General features: G+C 43.2%; 1 protein-coding gene across 3 annotated transcripts in view; it reads left to right on the plus strand.

The window, feature by feature from the left end:
• ZCRB1 (zinc finger CCHC-type and RNA binding motif containing 1) overlaps positions 1 to 21,862 on the plus strand; it is a 115,251-nt gene that overhangs the window by 90,757 nt on the left and 2,632 nt on the right. For all 3 annotated transcript variants that reach the window (XM_069228846.1, XM_069228847.1, XM_069228848.1), the window contains 2 exons: positions 5,638 to 5,747; positions 14,363 to 14,438. In XM_069228846.1, coding sequence (XP_069084947.1) covers positions 5,638 to 5,747; positions 14,363 to 14,438 — 186 coding nt within the window. The remainder of the gene's footprint in view (positions 1 to 5,637; positions 5,748 to 14,362; positions 14,439 to 21,862) is intronic.

Consider the following 21,862-nt stretch of genomic DNA (forward strand, 5'->3'; position numbering starts at 1 on the left):
TAGCCTCTAGTAATTCTAATCAGGGGTGTGGAATTTAATAAAATAGATGCTTGTCCAGGGGACAGGTTGATTCTTAATTCTACTTGTCCTGTAAAAAAAATCTACTTGTCCCTTTGGTGCCATGTAGTTCGAAGACAAATTATGGAAGCAATCTCATTATGTAAGAGCTCTGATAATAGGCTCTCTGATTATGCCAGGGCGTCTACCATAGTAGGGCTTGAATACTTGCAATTTCATTCCCTACTATAGCAATTTCCTTATTTTGCCACCTTTCCGCAGATCTACCTACTGGGGGTGGGGGAAACATTAAGCAATAGTTCCAGGGCTGGGATGCCATTGAGTCTGCAAACTTGCTAATTTGTATGTTTTATGGATTTTCTCCAGCTTTTCTCTAATCCTTTCCCTTAAGGAGAAAGGCTGGAAATTTACTCCTGACAATGACAGAAGAAGAAGTGCTGGAGGGAAAGTGAACTTGTAAACGCTCAATAGATTTTTTGCACGAGCAAATCTACACATGCATATTTGCTCCAGCTAAAATATAGTTACCAAGGGCCAGATGTATCATCACGGCCCTTTGCGATTCGGTAATAGCGATTTTTAAGAAATCGCTATTACCGACTCGCAAAGTGCCATGTATCACATTTGCGATTCGGTAATAGCGATTTCTTAAAAAGCGCAAATGCTATTACTGAATCGCAAATTGCGATACCGGCCCCATTCGCAGCTATGGGCCTGTTGGCCCATAGCTGCGAATTTTTTGCATTTCCAAAATTGCGATTTCTGAACCAGAAATCACAATTTTGGAAATGCAAATCCCCAGGCTGCTGGGGGGCCTATGGCCCCCTCTGCTGCACCCCAAAAATGTTTTGGGGGACATGTATGGTGCACACATGCCAAAAGGTCATGTGTGCTTTACATGTTCAATTTAAAAATGCATTTTAAATGCATTTTTAAATTTTGCACCAGGTTACCTGGTTGCAGTCCATGGTATTTTGCATGTGCAAAATACCATTCTGCGAAAAATCGCAATTTGTGATTTTTTGCAGCATCGCCTTGCGCAGGTCGCAACGCAAGGTCGCAACGCAAGAAATCGCTATTTTACCGATTTCTGCTTTGTGGTCTGCGAATGCCTTTCATGGATTGCAGACCACTGTTTTGCACTCGCAAACGGGCGAATTTACCGTTTCGCACCGTTTGCGAGTGCAAAACATTTTCATACATCTGGCTCCAAATGTTTTGTAGAAGTACGATTTCCTGATCTACTTCTGTAAGTTCTTGTGAATTCATGAAACCCACTAATTCAAATACATATACCATGGGTGATCTTTTGTGACTTTCTTCAAGAATTGGGTCCCTAATAAGGTCTGGCATTAACAAGGACATTTTGTTTTTTATCAAACTTCTGTTTCTTCATCTATCTATAGGGTGGCTTTCCTGTGAGTGATCACATTCGGCTTTTCCACAAGGAGCATAATGGCACACAAAGTAGTTTTATTCAGTGCCAGGAACTACTGTGGAAATCAGACGCATAACAAAACTGGGGGTGGCCTCCCTGCAAAGAACCTGGAAGGACCCCCCCCCCCCCCCCCCCAGACTCCCTCAGCGCAGGTGCAGTGCTGAGTGGGCCCCCTGGAGAGGGGGGGCCTGTGGGGCCCTTGTTATGCCACTGGTGGCAATGTGCGCTTTTTGAGACCAAAAAACTTGTTTTTGCTTTTTGCTAATGTTTGTTACAATGGTGAGGGCCTGGCAGCTCTCACTACAATAAAGGGTTACAAAAACCATGTTAAAACAAGACACGCATTGACAAAACAAAAAAAACTCACAAAAAATGTTGGATCAGTTGGCTTTGCCAGTGCTTGTTTATTTTCATGCGTCCCATAATCTTGTTGAAAATGATTACACTGATTTTCCATTAGGAATATTTTTTGGATATACTAGCATGCATCAACACATTTTACTAAATGACACTTCAAAGAAACGGCATCTAAAATTTCATAGTAGAGAAACTTTTTTCCTACTTGCATTTTTTTCTGAACATTTTATTTTGAAAGCAAAGACTCATCATTCTTACTTACAAGCTTCTGCAAACATTTGCACATAATCAGAGAGCATTCTGGGAGCATTATACTTCATATTGTGAAAAGTTTTAAACATGTATGTACACTTTTTTTTTTAACTTTAACCACTGTCAGTAGTGGAGTGTGACCATAAAATGTTTTACATCGCTCACCCTAATAATGAAGGCTTTTCATTAATGAACCATAAATACAAGTTCAAACAGCATTAAGATATGGACATATTACCTCAAATTCAGATAGTTCCATTTGCTGTAAACTGGCAGCCAAAGGGTTTGTGCTACAGGGGGTTGGGCCTACTTGTCTCAAGGATAAAATAAGCATGAAAACTTGTTGCCCTTGACCCCAAACAATATGTCCCGGGCGTCGGGCGATAGGAATTCCACATCCCTGCTAATGAACTTTGTTTTAATTTGTCTTATTTGTCTATGCTCACAGACAATCTGCAATCTAGATCCCCTGTTTCTTTGTCAATTTTTTGTCACGTTTTGTAGAGCACTGGAGAAAGTCAGGAACTCACCAAGAGTAATGTCCCAACATGATACCCTCTGAGGTTTTCAAACAGTTGTCCAGTATATGAACACCCTTATTGTTTTTCCTATATTCGGAATTTCAGCTTCCAAAAAATGCCCTCCATCATGGTTGAACAGCATAATAGTACCCCTCTACAAAAAAAGGCGCTAGAAATTGTCCTGAATGTTAGAATGTTACAGAGCAATAAGCCTCCTGGATATAGACTTAAAATGATATGCCAGTCCAATTCTGAAAGCAATGGAAAAATGGACCAAAGACATACTGAATCCAATTGTAGGTGCCATTAGAAAAGGACTATCAACTATTGATCAAGTGCTCGTTTTTCTACACATTGTACACAAAATAGCACATCCAAACAAATGTCACATTCTGTAACGTTTCTAGACTTCACTTCAGCGTTTTATCTGGTACCAAGGAGAAAACTGTGGCAAAATCTAGAAAATCTAAGAATTGATGCAGCACTAATGTCTATTGTTAGAATGCTCTGTATTGAAGCCAACCTTAAAGGAAAAGTGAGTTTCCCATTTGCAACGTCTGAGGTGTCAAGCTGGGATGCTTTCTAGCAAAATTGCTATTCTCTTTGTATACAACTGATGTTCACAGAGAAGTCCTGGCTGCTACACAAGATGTTCCAGCTATTGGAGACATCCAAATACCAGCACTGCTATAAGCAGATTAATCCATTCTGATTGTTAGAACCTCAAAAGGATTTCAGGCACAGCTATGCATAATAGAAAACTACTGCACTGTAAATGGTCTCAAGATGGATAACAGGAAATTAAAGACTATGATCTATAGGCAACAAAAGAGACCCACCTGGAGGTTTTCTCTTGGGGACAAAGGGTGCTAAGTGGGAGTAAGTGCATCTTTTGCATACTTGGACATAACTTTGGCCAATAACTTGAGGAAGAACAAAGCAATCCAGAAATATGAAGCGTCAAGAAATGCTATCATTAGTTTGAGCTGCACACGTGGCCGTAGGTTCTTTTCCCAGATCACCAGAGTCGTACAACCAAAGTGAGAAGTCAAATACACATTGGGCTGAACTCTAGGACTTAGACAAAAGTGCAAGAAAAATACCCTGCGTTGAGAGAAATCTCTAGAAAAGGCTACTCTGTCTGCCAAAAGACTAATGTTGAATACAGTTCCATATTCAAACAATGCAGATTGGCTGCAATAAGATATGCACACAAACTAGTGGACGGGGCTTAGAAAGAGCACAAGGGAATGAGGTCTCAATCTAAGTCCAACCATCTATGGAAAATGGAAGCTGAACTGTTGGGATTAGGTTTTAGTACCTTGGAGACAAACCCAAGCATAGTACCATGAACAAGTATATACGCTGCAGTTAGAAGACATTTGTGGCCTGGCACCATGAGGTGAAAAAGCAAGCCCTAGAAAAACACTTCAGACAAAACCAAATTGGTGTGTTTGACGCCTTCAAATATATCCAGCCCTATCTGACGAATTGCACAAATTCACGAGAAAGATCCAGTTTACCCAGTCCGGAAGTGGACAACTACCAATTGGAACTGTGCTCAAAAAGAGGAAACTAATAGGATCAGAAACCTACATATGCAAGCAGAAAGAAGACCCGCCTCACTTAATTCTGTATTGTCCAGTATACCACACAATATGGCGGTCCTTTGATAAATAGGCAATTGGGTCAGAGCAAAGTATCCTTTTTCTACTGCAATAATTTTGTAACCAGAATTGGGGGGATAGCCTGATAATCATCAGTTTGCAAACAACAGAGAAACTTTTTGCAGGCAGAGTGGAATACAGCGGGGAAATTAAGAGTCAAATAAGATGCGTTGTTACCCAATCCATGAAGTGAGAGACTCTGCTATGAAGCACTTTATTTGCCCAGGAGTATGGAATTATTTTATGAACTCATTAAGTCCATCTTCTGGTTCAGTTGTTTTATAGTTTTTATTGCATGTGTTAATTGTAATGTCCGATGTGCAAAAGGTCGGAGACTGAAAACTTGAAAAGTTCAAACTCATTTCACTGTTGCAGACAGACCTTATCGTCCTCCAAATGTGGTATTTTTACATCTATCCCAAATAGTTACCTTAAACGCTTAACAAATGATTCCTTTTGAAGAGACTGAGTTTTCATTTGTCAAGAAGATATCAAAAATAGCCTTCAGCATACTCTAGTTTATGTGAATGGTCTGTCCAATAATGCTCTAGTGTAACCTCCAAGTGGGGACTGGGGGCCCTCCTATGCGGGAGTCCTCTCATTCTTAAAGGAATGTGATTGGATATTGAGCTATTAAGGATTCAGGTTCCTGAAATCAGTCAACTTCAGCTGTTTCCATTTGTATTAGTGCAAAGTCAGTACAAGAGTATGACTTGGGTGGAGGGGCGTCAAGAGGGTCTGGGGGAAGTAAAATGAACAATCCTTGTGTTCAATATTAGTATACATTTAAAGTTGTCAGTCCAGATTATTTGACAGTCAAAATAGGAAGTTCATATCTCCATTTGTGTGAAGCATTAAATGACTGACTGCACCACCAGTGCTATTTATAGCATGATTAATGTCTGTTTAAATATTACCAGCTGTGGTTATTCCATTTTCATCTTTGTTCTTCCGTTTCATTAGTTATAGCCAAAAATATACAGGGGTTTGGCGGGCTACACAAAGTTTTAATGAGAACCAATACAAATTTAGGGTGTTAGGGTTTGCCGTGTGGATTACTCCATCACAAATGTGACAAATATCTCTTCGACCATATTACAGGCTCCTTAGAATATAATGCATGTAATAAGGTGAACAGGATTGCGACCACATTTATTACGGAGTACCTGCCCCCAAACTCTAACTCGGGTACTTAATACAGAACTAGCAAGGAATTTACCTCAATTCATTTAGCCACAGATGCACACTATAAACTTGACATGCAAAAGAACCTAAGACGCAAATATAGATAAACAAAATTGTTCTGTGATTGAAAGCAGGATATTGTGCACATGATTGTGATGGCTCTCAACCAGTTTTTGTTTCACCTTTTGGTCCTTTAAAGGATACTGGTCACTTGAGTTATGCCTGTCCCAAAAATATGCTGGGAGAGCGTGAACCTCCAAAAAAGAAAGAAAAAAAGAAAAAGAAAATTATGGAAGCTGAAGAGGAAATGTAAGTATTTTTCATTGTATGCATTTTGTACTTTTTTGTGGGTATCAAAGGATCCTAGTGTATTTTGTTTGCAGAAAAGTAAAGGAAATATTCTTTAAGTGTAGAGTAGCAATGTACCTACAAAATTAGAAATTAAGAGAACAATTGCCTTTTTGTATTTAAAGCATGGGGTCTGTGTGGAAGATTTGAACCTCATTACCTAAGCAGTTAATAATGATGGTGGGGCTGCATGACACTTGTAACACACAATGGCCCTCATTCTGACCCTGGTGGATACAATCCGCCAGGGCCAACGGGCGCGGGAGCACCGCCGACAGGCCGTCGGTGCCCCTAAGGGCATTCTTAGCGCCGCGGTCAGACAGGGAAAAGTGGCGGTCTCCCGCCAGTTTCCCGCTGCCCTGGGGAATCCTCCATGGCGGCGCAGCATGCTGCGCCGCCATGGGGATTCCGACCCCCTTCCCGCCGGCCTGGCTCTGGCGGTTCTTACCGCCAGAACCTGGCCGGCGGGAACGGGCGTCTTGGGGCCCCTGGGGGCCCCTGCAGTGCCCATGGCATGGGCACTGCAGGGGCCCCCTAACAGGGCCCAACTAGGCTTTTCAGTGTCTGCGATGCAGACACTGAAAAGCGCGACGGGTGCTGCTGCACCCGTCGCACGCCTTCCACTCCGCCGGCTCGATTCCGAGCCGGCTTCCTTGTGGAAGGCGCTTTCCCGCTGGGCCGGCGGGCGATCTGAATCAGATCGCCCGCCGGCCCAGCGGGAAAGTCAGAATACCCCTCGCGGTCTATTGACCGCGGGGCGGTATTCAGGCGGCTTCCGACGGGCGGGCGGCAACCGCCGCCCGCCTAGGTCGGAATGACCACCAATGTCTTCTTTTGGCATATTGTTAGCCTCTTATTGTTGAAGATTGTATTATAGGAAGTAATTGACTTGTGTACATTAGTTAAATGGGCGCAGTGGTGTTATGACCTATTCTTTAAAGAGTGAAATGGTGCAGTACTGCAGAACCAGTTGAATATGGGTCTGATTCCATGTTTTAGAAAAGAGGTGGAGGTGAACCGTAATGCGACTGAATGATAAACTAAAAAGGTCCATCAAGGTCACTCCTTAGAATGCAAGATGCGATTGAATCTTACAATAGTATCAAATAGTTTTTACTCACCTGCAAAATGAAAAAACTAACAGTGTGCTTTTGAAATTTAACTGCAGAGCATTAATAGGAAACTTACACTTCTGAATTACATTTTGTTTAATACATAACATCACTTGCTTAAGGAATTTCACTTGTTTTGCTTTGGTGGATGACACAGATTTGTTAATTACTATCACCGAGCTACCACGGATCCACCTTCCTTTCCTCTGCAATATAGAACAAAACTTCATGAATATACATAACTAATGTAACCATTACCACTACAATTATGACTTTCATTTAGTTTTAATCCGTATGTTCACTTTATGTAGGGAATTCCACTTGTTTTTGTTTTTTTGCTAGATCACACAGATATATTAAGTACGACCACCAAGCTATCAAAGAGCTCCCTCCATTTTTTCTGTAATGTAGAGCCACGCTTCGTGAAAATATGGATCTCTAATATAACCTTTACCTTGACAATGATGATTTACATTTTCTTGAAATAGACAGGTCAACAACATGAAATAGGTGCGATCATGCGTTAAGGCTTCAATGTCTGTTGCTACGTATCTTAGTTCCTTCCCTTACCCGTAGCTCACTCAGAAAAGATCTTCTTTTGTCTCACTTCCTAGGTATTGTCCATAATTTTGAACTGTTTCCCTAACTTTTGCAGTACAACGCTCCTTCCTCCCCTGCAACCTTAGTGCTCTAGAAGTGCAGGTGCATGTTTACATATATAAACATACATACCTACACACATTGATTGTTCTTTTCCTCAACTTACCTTTCCAATTACGACTTTGGTCCAAAGCCTGTTCTAACTCCCTATATTCTACATTGCTGTCAGAACATACCCATTGAGCATTTTGTCTCACCATATTCCTTTCATATCTACATTAGAATTCCTTTAGTCCCTTTGTAGTCTTAACAATTTTCCTGTGGCACGTACATTCGTATACGTTAAACAACTAAAGGAAAACAGGGACAAGTGAAGAGTTAACTCAGTCCCCTAAATGCAAGCACAACAACCAAAAAGGAGGCAACTTCAAATATTGACTAAAAAGACTTGCTGAATGGAGAACGGAACAACTGTTCTTTTTCTTTTTCTTTTGGTCTACTAAAAAACAGGAGTTCTGTCCTCCTTTATAGTGAGGCTTTTCTGCCAGTGTTTGAGATTATCTCCTTTGTGGTTTTCATGTTTATATGTCCTCAACATTTTATTTTACTTTGACTTTTAACATACTAAAGTGAGTAAAATGATTGCTTTTCATGAAAATCTTATATTGTGTTCCTCACCACTGTGTTTAGTGGGTAGGCTATACAAAACACTGCAATTCCTTTGGCAGTCTTTGATCTTTCAAGTAACAGCTCTCAAGCAATTCAGGCATCTCCATTTTGCCTAAATTAAACAGGAATTGGCAAAGCATATTTGACCTACTGGCTTTAACAATCTTCTTTAACCATGTTATACAGCATTTCGGCTGCTGTGCTGCATGGCTGTTACAGAAAAAATAGTGTGAGGATGCATCCACTGCATCATTTTCTAGGCACATGCATACGTTCAACACACGTGGTCACGCCTATAAAGTGACATGGATTTTTTTTCTATTTACTGGTTTGAGATGGACTGATAAAAAATAAACAAGGGAGTGAAGCAGGCAGCAAAAAGTGCTTGAAAACAAAAAAAAACAAAAAAGGAAGAGTTTTTACATCTTGGATAAGGTTAGTACTACACAGGCTAGACTCGACAAGGCAGCAGACAGTTATACTGAATGTTTCAAAAGTGAAGACGTCCTTCACTAGTGGCTGGCATACATATCCCCTGTTCTAATTGGGCATTGGTGAGTTATACCATAAGTAGACACTGTCTTTTTTACGGCGACCTGGATGAATGCTTCCTCCAACCCGCTGATCAACCTTGCAATTCCCATTGGGTACAAAATGGTGAGACTGGAAGGCATTTCTGCAAGGGGAGGTGGTATAGCCATTGTTTTAAAAGACGTGTATTCTTGTTCCTACGGTTTCATCAATTTGTGACGCTAAGAGCCTTGAGTTCTGCATACTATTAAATGCACAACAATCAGTAGGGGGGACTTCTGATTTATAGACCACCTAGTACTACTAGTCCTTTTTTTAGTCACTTAATGAAGTGGTTTCTCAGGTCGCACTACGGTATTCTCATTGTGATATTCTGGATGATCTCAATCTACATTTGGACAGTGCTATGGACTGTGCTAAGTCCACACTTCAGGATATAATGTCCCATTTGGGGTTTTCCAGCGGGTTGCTAAGCCCACTCATGATGGTGGACATACATTAGACCTGGTTTTTCTAATTTTGACTTGAGTATGTCTCACCCTCTTCTGTTGGCATGGACCGATCATAGTTTGATCCAGTTTAACTGGTCTACCGTTCACTTGGGCCCTCTGACTGGCTGCAGAAAGACCTTCCAGTTTCGCCCTTTCTCCAAAATTGCAGGTGATAATTTGCAGACAGCTTTGGAAAGTTCCATTCCGTGGCTTATGGGCTCCATAGACTCTGATATGTCAGATTATGATCAGGCGGTACGCTCCTCGATTGAAAACCTTGCTCCTCTTTCTACTTGTGTATCCAGTAGGAAAAAGCTTTTAAACCCATGGTTCTCCTATGCTCTTGAAAATTAGAATAAGATGTGTAAAAAGGCAGAACGGGCATGGAGGAAAAACTATTGCCCACAAACCAAAGTACTTTATGAAGGAGCTTTGAAAAAATATGACACTGTAAGTCTGACAAAGAAGCAGTGTTATGACGTATAGCTAAAGCAGCTAATGAATCTAAGGAAATCTTTAAGATAGTGAAAGATTTCTTGGATCCTATGGCCATCCTGAGATGCAGAGTTGCTTTGGTGGACTGGTGTGAGCAACTCACACAATTCTTTCATTGTGGATATACAAAATAGCCCTGCTTCCGGTGCTAATCTGGACAGAACTGTGTGCAGCTTATTCCAGATAGATATCAACACTTCATCCTCTGGCTGCCTTTTGGAGTTTAGCTCCATCTCCATGAAAGATTCCAAGAGGGCTATCTTAAATCAGGCTGTCCACTGGACCGGACCCTTGTCCTCCCTCTGTTTTGGCCCTAGTTGTGTATATTAATCCCATTCTCAATGTGATATTGAATAAATCTGCGATTCAGCTATGGTGCCTTCCTGTTGGAAGAGAGCTAAATTTGTGAGCTGAGTGAAGATCCTAATGCACCAAGTAATTATAGGCCAATCTCTCTCCTCCCTGCACCTTCTAAGCTGGCTGAAACATTTGTCAACTCCCAGCTTTCGGGCTTGAGGCTTATGGGTTTCCTTGTCCCAGCCAATCGGAATTTGGACCTAGACACAGTAAAGAGACTGCGTTGGTGGAGGTCTCCGATCTGATCAGAAGTACCATCGATGCAGGGGGTAAGGCAGTTCTGATACTGTTAGACAGTTCTCTCACTTCCTTGAGATTGGCATTAAAGACAAGGCATGGGAATGGTTGAAGTCGTTTCTGGAGGATAGAAGGCAGGAGGTTTGGTTACCTCCTTACTTGTTTTTCAGTCGAATGGTGTCAGTTGGTGTTCCTCAGGGCTCACCACTTAGCCCTCCTATGTTTAACATCTGTATGCCCCCGTTGGCTAAGCTAGTGGAACCCTGCAGAGCTAAGATTGTCTCCTATGCTGATGACACCCAGTTTTTCTTTGCGTTCAGCAAAAAGGGAGGGCTATTAACTCTGATGCGATTCAACCATGTCTCTATGCTGTTTTTCAGTGGGTGGTGGTCAACCTCCTGAAGTGTAACACTGAGAAGACTGATGTGCTCAGTTTTGGACAGTGTCACTTTAGATCTGGATGTCCACTGGCCTTGGGTGGTACCAGCTCCTGACACCCATGCCATTGCTGTAAAAAATATAGGAGTTGAATTTGATAAGAAGATGTCCTTTCACAACCACCTTATTTCACTCGTTGGGGTCTGTCTTGGCATCCTGCAGATGGCTAAGAAATATTTGTATCTTCTATCCCCTTCCACTAAGATCACTGTAATATTGGATTTGGTGATGTCCAGATTGGACTGTGCCAATGTTATATACGCAGTGCTGCCTAAGAATCTGCTTAATAGACTTCATATTGTTCAGAACGTAGCAGCCCGACCAGTTCTTGGTCATCCAAGACGAGAAAATATTTCTACGCATCTGTATAATTTGCATTGGCTTCCTATTAAAAAATACTTTTTTTCAAATTGGCACTTCTAATACATAGAGCCCACTTTCGACGTGGTCCTGTTTATTTATCGGCCAGAATCTCTTTTTACAAACCTGAGAGACCTTTACGATCTGCTGGCAACTATCCATCTAAGATTCCTAGGATTTATTGGACTACGTCAGGCAGCGGTTCTTTTTCTTCTGTTGCCCTAGAGGTTGGAATATGTTACCCCCTGACTTGCACCAAACGAAGATAGAGGCTGTCTTTAAGAAAAAACTTAAGACCTGGCTTTTTCGCCTTAAATTGTTTGGTATCCGAGCTGGCCCATTACTATCACTATCTACGTAGGAATGTAATTATTGACTGAACCTCATAACAGCTGGAAGTTTGCACCCACCGATCCTGTCAAGTGGCAGCCTCAAGTTCCAAATTAATCTCTCTGTTGCTGTCCAAAGGGACCAGTGCTCCTGGAAGAATTTTGTGCAGATTTGGGCGGTTTACAATCTAGTCTGCAGTTATGTAAGAGTAAATGTTACCCTGTATTCCAATCCCTGCTTCAGCAGATGGCCGCTGACACTGTGAGAGTCCTGGTACTCTCACAGTGGTGAAGTATCCTTTGGGCAAGCTTAGAGCAACTTTCTTGACAAGTGGACCTGCTGCACTGCTAATGAGTCTCCATGGGATGATTCCATTCACGGGTTCGTATACAGGTGCATTTATTCGACACATATGTACAGAAGAGTGTTCTACGAAAGAGATGGGTGTAGAAAATGTTTCATGCTAAGAAGATACTGCACCCTCACTGCGCTTATTACATTTCTTTTTCTGTATGATGGTTTACGTACACATACTCAAGTTTTTACAAGGAAAGATGCACAGTTGAAAATGGGAAGAATGCCCCAAACTCTGAGCAAAATTAGTATGATGGTCATTCTGGTGTTGGTGTCCTAACTTTGTACTTTTATGTACAAATTCTTAAGAGATCCCAAGAAACCAATCAATCAACAGAAACTGGCTCGCGACCCAGGACATGTTATTAGTAAAGCTCTTGGATATGGTGAAAGAAGCTAAGATACCCAGTGAAATGTATTTCCAAACTGGTTATAAAACCAAGAGTATTTATATGAAACATTTTTAAACCTGTCCTTCAGTAGTCATTGCTGTAACATGCACAGCACACGCTTAGAGCCACATTCCCCGATAATTCAATTAACAGGTTTGGCAATTGCGAAGGCATGCTGTTCAGTCTGTTTTCATGAATCACCATCCCGTTCACATTAGTGTTTACCAGTTAATAATTGGTGAAGAGCGATTTTGAAACAGCAGAAGGATCCGATCCCATGACTATATAATGACAAAGGAGAACCAGGAAAATTTTGCCCTTAAACGAATAGAATAAATGTTGTAAACTCTTGGAAAAACTCTACATGCATCTTAATCGTCCTTCTTTAAACAGGTGCTAGAGACTGTTATGGAAGGCTTTAAAAGGCAAGTTACAGATTTGTAAATGAAGACATACAAAGTGTACCGTAAGACACTCCACATTTAAATTGATGTGGGCTGCGTAGCTGCCCATTGTTAATGCAGGGTGCACAGGAGCATACTACCACATGATTACCACTGGATGGTTTTGTTCATGCCCACCGTCTGCTGCACTTTGTTGATGCTCTCTGTTTTGTGGTGGTCACAGTGCTGCCCATGGGCTCCTGGTTGTTGGTGAAGATACTGATGTTGCTGTAATGTATAAGACACATTTACTTTATTTGTACTTTAAAACATGCTTTTTACCAGCAGCAGACTACTCTGCTGGAAATCATTGTAGAGATTTATTTGACAGTGGTTCATAGCTTGCTTCCAGAGACAGCGATACATGAGCCTTCTTAGTAAAACACTAGGGGCTAGATGTACGACCGCAGGTTTTGTGACACACAATTTGCGACTTATGTGCGAGTCACAAAACCAAATGCACAACAGTGTAACTCACACTGTTCGCGATTCCCAATGGGGCCGCAAATGACCTACCTCATCAATATTCATGAGGTAGGTCGCAATTTGCAACCCTATTGGGAATGGCTGCACTCACAGGGATGGTGGCCTGCTGGGGACAGGAGACCACCCTGCCTGTGACTGCTTTTTATAGAAGTTTTTTGTAATTTTTTTAATGCAGTCTGTTTTCCTCAAAGGATGCATTTCAAAAAGAAAAATGAAACGTTTCAGTTTCATTTTCTCAGAGCAGGCAGTGGTCTGTGGGACCACTGCCTGCTCTGAAAAAATATTTTTGTATCCCTTCACATGAGGAAGGGGTCCTGTGGGGACCCCTTCCCATTTGCGAATACCTTACCACCAATTTCAAATTGGTGGTAACTGTGATTGTTTTGGGACCGCAACTGCAGTCAAAAAACAATCAAACATCTCTCTGCAACTTGCTATTTGTCTTGCAGATCTATTTTGCGATTCTGTAAATAGATTACCAAATCGCAAAATAGGGTTTTTACATAGCAAATGCTTTTTTTTTGTCACAAACAGCCCATTTCTGTGAATCAGGGCATTTGCAAGAAGAAAAAAGCTACGTACATCTGGCCTCAAATGCCTGCTTTTCAAGTTTTACATGAAGCACCGCTCCATTAGGGCGACTACTAAAACTACAGAAAATTGTGAATATCTTATACTCCTGTGCAAATTGTATTCTGTGCCATTTGAAAGTGTGATCATCCTGCGATATATGCACACAATTAATGCCCTGAGTAGTTGTGTATGGTCAATGCGTTATTCCTCCTCCCCCAGTGTAGCAAGTGTGGCTGGGATGGTGCCCTTCTCTAAACAGCTCCATGGATATTAGTGAATAGAAAGTAAGCAAATGTGAATAACAAAAGGCAGAGCAAATGGTAAGCAATAGGCAGAATCCATTTCTAGGTAAGCTTTTGGCATATTTCCAATATGTCCTTGCAACCACACTGCTGCGCTGTCTGATAGGCTTCTATTAAAAATGTACCAGGAAAAATGTTGCATTGCTGAGCTGTTTGACCAGCTGCATTAGTGGTGTTCTAAAATTCTGTTCTTTCACATAATGTTACTTAGACACAGTAACGTTCCACGTCCTACAACAAATTATGTGACATGTGGTCAGTTCCTTTCTGTTATTTCTGATATACTGTGGGCCATGTATTTATCTGATTCACAAATTAAACGTTAAACATTTGCAATAAATTATATTTATGCAAGCCCGTTACATGATCAATAAGGTGCTGAACCTGGACATTTTCTATGTTTTAGTGTGCAAGATGAAGAAAGTGAAGATGAAGGTGAAGACCCTGCTCTGGATAGCCTCAGCCAAGCCATCGCTTTCCAGGTGCCATACTGAAGATATATTCATTTAATTTTGCTACATCTCAGTTGTATTTTTTTCATTTCAGAATGTGGGACGTTTGGACAATGTTCCCAATGACACACTTAATTACACACTTGTGGGCAAGCATAGTTCAGAGGATTACAGCCTGTATCACACAAGTAGTATTTTTGTGTTAAGAATTAAACGTAATTGTCGAAATTAGGAACCAAACTACAAAGTTCTGCTCAAATATTGATCTGTTGTCACAACTGTATTGCTTTTGTGCTAATAGCAGTAACCAAATAAAACGAGAGAACAGTAGATGCGTATTAAAACAAGCACTTGCAATGCAACAGGTATCGCCTTTACTCGAGTTGAAGCTATTGGCATTGTAAATGCATCAATCAATCATCTTTATAGAGCGCAACTACTCACCTGTAAGGGTCTCAAGGCCAGTCCTCTGTGCTTCGGTCGAAGAGCCCGGTCTTAAGATCCTTCCTGAATTTAGGCAACAATGGTGGCTGCCTAAGGTGAAGAAGCAAGGTGTTCCAGCTCTTTGCCGTGAGGTAGGTGAAGGGTCTTCCTCCAGCCTATGTCTTCCGTATGCGCAGTACTGTGGCTAGTGCTTGTTGATCGGAGAGGTCTGGCAGAGGGAGTAGAAGGCGATGCAGTGCCTGAGGTAGGTGGGACCTAAGTCGTGGAGTGCCTTGTAAGTGTGGATGAGGAGTTTGAAGTTGATCCTCTTAAACGACAGGGAGCCAGTGGAGGTCTCTTAAGTGTCTGATGATGTGTTCACGGTAGGGGACGTCCAGGATGAGTCTGGGGGAGACATTTTGGATGTTTTGTAGTTTCTTCAAGTTCTTCTTGGTGGTGCCGGCGTAGAGGGCGACACAATAGTCAAGACTGCTGGTGACCAAGGTGTGGGTTACTGCTTTGCGGCACTCATTTGGGATCCATTTGAAGATGTTCTGGAGAAGTCGAAATGTGTGAAAACAGAAGGAGGTGACTGAGTTGACTTGACATGTCATGGTGAGCAATGAAGCCAAGGTTGCGTGCATGGTTTGTTGAGGTGTGGGGGTGCCAAGGGAAGCAGGCCACCAGGAGTCGTCCCAGGCTGATGTGGAGGATCCCAGGATGAGGATCTCTGTCTTTTCTGAGTTGAGCTTGAGGCAGCTGTCCTTCATCCAGGCGGTGACGGCTTCCATCCCATTGTGGAAATTCTTCTTGGCAGTTGTGACGTTTTCGGTCAGTGAGATGATCAGTTGGGTGTCATCGGCATAGGAGACGATGTTCAGTCCGTGGTTCCTGACAATGGATGCAAGCGGGCCTTGTAGATGTTAGAGAACGTAGTGCTCCGGGAGGAGCCATGTGGAACTCCATAGTTGCTCTCTGTAGGTTCTGACCGGTAAGACGGGAGTCTGACTCTCTGTGTTCTGCCGGTCAGGAAGAAGCATATCCATTGTAAGGCCTTTCTGCAGGTGCCAGCTGCCTGGAGTCTGAAGCAGAGGATGTGATGTGAGACCTTGTTGAAGGAGGCTGATAGGTCCAGTAGGATGAGGGCTACTGTTTGGCCCTGGTCGAGGAGCAAGCATGTGTCATCTGTGGCCCAAGGTGGGCCGTCTCCATTCTGTGGTTGCTCCTGAAACCTGGTTGGGAGATGTCCAGGATGTTGTTGTCCTCGATGTGTTTGCAGAGCTATGCATTGATGGCCTTGTCAATGACCTTGGCCAGAAAAGGCAGCAGACATCTTCAGGGGGTCAGCCGTGGATTTCTTCAGGACTGGGCAGATCTCAGCGTGCTTTCAGTCCTCAGAGAAAGTAGGTGTCTCCTTGGAACAGTTGAGAGTGTGGCAGAGCTCAAGTGCAATGGAGGTGTTGGCTTATTTGAAAATGTGGTGAGGGCACGGGTCAGTAGGGACTCTATAGTGGATGCCGCTCATGATGGAGCAGGTCTCGTCCGTGGTGAGGGTGGTCCAGCAGTGCAGGATCTATGAAGGTTCAGTGTGCGGAGCTGGAGGGTTGTTGGTGCGTTCGTAGGGTCTTGGGGTTCGAAGCTATCGTAGATGTATTTGATTTTCCGGTGGAAGAAGGTGGCTAGTTTGTTGCAGAGGTCCTGAAATGGGGGGATGTTTGCAGTTTCCTATTAGGGTTTGGCAAACTCCTTGACCATGGCGAATATCTCTTTGATATTGTGTGAGGTGGCGCTGATGTGGTCCTGCAGGGTGGCTTTCCTGGTGGACCTGATGAGGTGGTGGTGGGTGTGTGGTGGTGGTGGTGCATACGGAAGACCTCGGCTGGTGGGAAATTCTTTGCCTACCTCACAGCAAAGAGCTGGAACACCCTGCCCCTGCTCCTCATGCAGTGACCATCACTACCCCAATTCAGGAAGGACCTTACAACCTGGCTCTTCAAGTGGAGTGTGGGGTAGAACCAGCCGGTTGTGTTTTGCTGAGGCCTTTCAGAGTGGTACTAGGATGTTGGCGCATTCGGAGATCTATTGGTAGAGGTTCCGTGCTGAGATGTTTATGTCTGTGAGGGGAGGAGGAGACTTGCTGAGGGTATTTGTGAGCTGTCCCTCGGTGATCTGGTTCCATTTCCTGCTAGGGGAGCTGAGAGTGCGGGGTGGATGGTTGGTGTGGTGATGGAGATATGAATGCAGTGGTGATCGGTCCAGTGTAGCTTGAAGGTGTTGTGGACGGCGATGTTGTTGCTGGCAGAAAAGATGGGGTTTGGTGTGTGTCCAGCAATATGTTTTGGCAAGGTGACTCGTTGTTTAAGACCTATTGTGGCAAGGTTTTCGAGCAGGTAGGCGGTATTGATGTTGTTGCAGTTGTTGATGTAGTAGTTGAGGTCACCGAGGAGAAGGTAGCTTGTAGAGGCATGTGTGTGGGGAGATACTATGTTGACGATGGAGTCGCTAAAGGCTGGCGGGGGCCGGGAGGCCTGTAGTTGTGGGTGCCGCGGAAGATGGACTTGGGGGTGACTTAAGTCTAGAAATGGAGGTGCTCTGTGAGGTGGAAGTGTTGTTCTTTGTTGGTGTCAGGTGGAGGGTGGATTTGTGTATGATGGCCAGGCCACCGCCTGGTCGAGAGGGCTGGTCTTTGCGGAGCAGTTTTTTAGTCGCTGGGGATGGCAGTGTCCGGTGCTGATGCTGGGTTCATCCATGTTTTGGGGAGAAAGTTGAAGTCCGGGTGGGAGAAGTCTAGCAGGTCCCAGAATTCTATGGCATGCTTGTGGAGGGAGCGTATGTTGAGGAGGATGCATAACTGGCCTTTTTTGCCACATTAGTTGGTCAGCCTTGCCACATATTTTGGTCCTTTATGCCACATAATTCCAGTGGCCCTGCATATAACTAAAGGGCTAGTAGGGCTCCTGGAATTTTTTTTTAATCGAGGCCCTTCAAACACAAATTACTCATAGGTGAAAAACATATTTACGTGGCAGTTTGTACGGGCGGCATTGCACATGGGGCAATGACAAATTGTAATCTAAGAATGTGTGCTTACTGGATCACTTTCCCTTTACTGCAGTCTGGAAAGTCGAACAAAATGCCCATGGTTCTTCACACGCTTGAGGAGAGCCACCTCACATAATATTAATGACAAATGTAAAGCATTTAACAATGATATCAAGTGATTTTTTAAAGGCAAACCCACAAACTAATGAAAGTGGTGGGCGTGGTTCAAAGCTCACAATACATACAACAGGACAAAGCGCTTGTGCGCACGAACTAAAAACAGGCGTATTTTTGAGACTATAAAATTGTCCAATTATCTTTTGCCTCTCAATTGATGGCTTCTGCAGTGACATAAAAGATAGCATCATTCCATTTTCTTAGCACTCCAATATTGTTCAGGACACTGGTGCTTCCAGCTTTGTCCCATGAGACAGGAAAGCAGCTTGTGTGAGGGGGATGCCTGGGTGCCTGGCTTTGGCAATCTTTAGCCATGTGAAACAGCACTCCAGCTGCTGTGCAGCATGGTTATTACAGAAAAAATAGTGTGATGATGCATCCGTCACATCATTTTCTAGGCACGTGTGTATGTTCAACACAAATGCTCACTCCTACAAAGTGATGCTGATTTTTTTTCTTTCTATTTACCAGTCTGAGATGGATCGATAAATAAAAAATAAACAAAGGAGCGCAGGAGCATGCATGCGCTCAGTAGAATTTGATTGAGTCTCAACCTGGCATCGGTTTTGTGGGTGAAATTACGTTCTCCTTAGTGGAGTCTCTGGAGGTGTAAGCTGAGACTACATTCGCACCCATTAGACCAGTAATTGGTGAAAGTGAGAGACTGTAATAAATCTAGTAATCCAGTAATCCTATTTCCGAAGTAAGCAGGAATATTATGTTGGTTATAAACAACTATTGTCTCATTTGTATTGTTCACACGCCTCGTGGTTACATTACGGTGGAGAGGGGCTGCATTTGTTCTAACACAGGGTGGATTTGGCAAATACTGTTTTTGCCAGTACCATGCCAGATCATGGTAAGTTGGCTGCAAAAAAGCCCTTTCATTATTTTTAGGTCGAGCGTAAGAGTTCGACCTCGTGTATACTTTTAGTTTACTTCTTATGGCTTAAAGCAATTTCATTTGTTGGTTGCAGTGTCCTTTAAAAATTCTTGCTCGCTAGTGGTCAGTGCTGCCTTTTTCCCCTTCCTTTTCTTGTTTTAGAGCAGTGACCAACTACTGTATTATTCCACTTTGGTTTCTGTATCTGTTGCTGTGACGGTCTACTTTGACACTTCTTTGGTGATTCCTTTCACTGTGGGTGTTTTAGGCTGATAGCTACCTGTGATTTATTGCAACATTCCGTTCCTCCCACCTCCTCCCATGTTCCGGGCATTTGTTTTTGCTTTATTCCAGTGCTGTCGTCACCTCTGGCTCCTAAAGTAAGCTTATTATACAAAAGAAACATTTTTGCTGTCCTGCTGTCGCTATCGTGCTAATTCTGAACATTGCTGCCACTTAAGGGAGAGTCAGCATGTTTCCTGATTCATTGCATTCGGATACCAGTAGTCCTGGATTTATAAGGGGATAAGCATAACTACAAAGACCAGAATGCACAGAAGAACTAAACTGGATAAACTGGGCACACTGTACATGACCGAACACAACTGCTTTGCATCACTTTAATTTAAGTAAGAAATGTACTCATCTCCAAAAGGCTATTAATCTTTTTCTGCAGTCTTATTGGAAAGAAATAGATTAGGAGCTGAATAAGGGAGGATAAAGTTTTTTATGAGAGAAACATGAAATTATTTGGACCCAAGCAGAAGTTAGCGATTGCTAATAAAAGTTTTTTTTTATTTGAACTGACATAGTGATTGATATAAATCCCTTCACTTTTGATTACTTTACAAGAACCAATCACGAGGGAATGATAGTCTCACAGAAAGGCACCTACTCCTCTTGAAAGCCTAGGAGATAACTACCCTTGCATTGTATTTCTGTCCTATCTTGATTTGTGAGGCTATCTAACATGTATGTTTCAATCCTGGTATTTGATTCCCAATCTTGGCATCTGGTGGGCAGGTGTGTTGCACCTAGTTTCGAAGATGATACAGGCCTAGACAGTAATGGGTGTATCCTTAGCACTGGGGTGAAATTGTCAAACTTCTTCAAACCTAGCAGTGTGTAGAATACCTTTGTCATGCCAGAGTAGTGTCTGGAGACCATTGTGTAGAGCATTGGTTCCATCCAGGTGTGAGCGGACCATGGATTCTACTGTTCCTCTGTAATCAACATGGGGAAAAAAGGTTTAACTTTTTGCAAGGGAGTGCCTGTTTACTATGCTGTCTTGGTTTTCCTGGCAATGTATAGTTTGAATATGAGGTCTGTTGTGAGGGTGAATCTAATGGCTTTCATATTTTCAGAAAGCTGGGGTGGGGGTGAAGGGGTCTGGGTTAATGTCAAAGAGTAAGACTTAAACCTGTGGTTGCTTGCAGCTGTTGCAGTCAGTCAGTCTTTATTAGGTGAGCATTAGGTAAGTACTTGACATCCAATTCTAGATTAGTAACTGGCAGTATTTGAGTTGCTGTATGTATCTACATACATGGACTCAAATCCTGCCTAGTTGACTATACTTTGAGATGAAGTTGAGTGTTTGTTGAAGTTTTGAATCATTTATGCCAGTGAGTATGGGGTTTCGTGTAGAGATTAAAGATGGTGGGGAGGAATACTCGGGGTACCAAATAAACTGGGGCAAGTCCCCGGACTTTCCATTGGCAGGGAATATCTCCTGAATTGCTTCGGGACTGCTCCACACCGATCACTTGAGATGCATTTGTGTATCTGAGTATCTACATTACCAGAGACCCGGAACACTCTTGCGAGTGAACCTTCTCCCACAATTGGGCTGACTGCATAGGGATGTGGACCAATGGGGAGCGCTGCCTTTTATAAAATCATGACATTCCCGCAACTGCTATATGTTCTCAGAACACTCCCTACAAAGTTTCCCCAGATGTGTTTAGGCAAGTCGACCAGGAAATCAGACTGCTACTGTGGAATGGAGATAGTTCCTGCATATCGCTGCGTAAGCTACAATGGGGAGTGTGCGAGGGGGGCCTGGCTGTCCCTGACATTCTCAGTTATTATTGGGTGGTGCAGCTGGTGAACATCAACGATTGAGCATTTGCAGACCATGCAGAGCTGGCATTTCGTGTCGACAGAGACACAGTGGGGAGCAGAGGCAATAAAGCTGCACTATATAAGCTGTCTGGCAAGGGGGCCCTACCGTCCCACACCGGGACAGTTGTGCGGGTGTGGAGTGAAGCGACACAATACTTGGGATGGGAGGGAACACGGACATCCCGGACCCTTTGTGGAACAGCGACCTCCTGTTGGAGCTCAGAGCGGATTCAAGAAATGTGCGCTGCTGGGTATTGAACATCTGGGAGCTCTATGGATAGGGGAGGCGTTTGTGACATTTGACAACCTCCGTCAAGAATATGAGATGGTGGAGACCAAGCACTACATGTATCTGCAACTTGGACATGCCCTGTGTCGCCGCATAGTGGAGGGTGACCAACTACTGGAGGCAGTTCTACCAAAAGACCGCCTCCTCTTGGCCCCGCTTGAGAGCAAGGCTGTATCCATGATTTACAGGAAATTGATGAATGTTTCACCTGACCCACTGACTGCCCTGTGCGAGGCTTGGGAGGGAGACGTGGATGTATGGGAGGACTATGATTGGGTGGAGGTTATTCAAAGCTTCAGGGAGGTGGTAATACGGGCCCACTTCAGGTTGATCCAGCTAGTTATACACCATAGGGCATATTATTCTAGGTTACTACTGTACAAGATGGGCTGCGGAGACACACCGCTTTGTCTGAAGCAATGTGGGCAAGTGGGCACCTTCTTTCATGTTTTGTGGTGATGTCTGGAGATACAGCTCTTTTGGGAAGGGGTGCTATGGGTTGTGACTCAGGTGCTTGGG

Source organism: Pleurodeles waltl, chromosome 4_1 (assembly GCF_031143425.1).
Source record: "Pleurodeles waltl isolate 20211129_DDA chromosome 4_1, aPleWal1.hap1.20221129, whole genome shotgun sequence".
Taxonomy (NCBI): Eukaryota; Metazoa; Chordata; class Amphibia; order Caudata; family Salamandridae; genus Pleurodeles; species Pleurodeles waltl.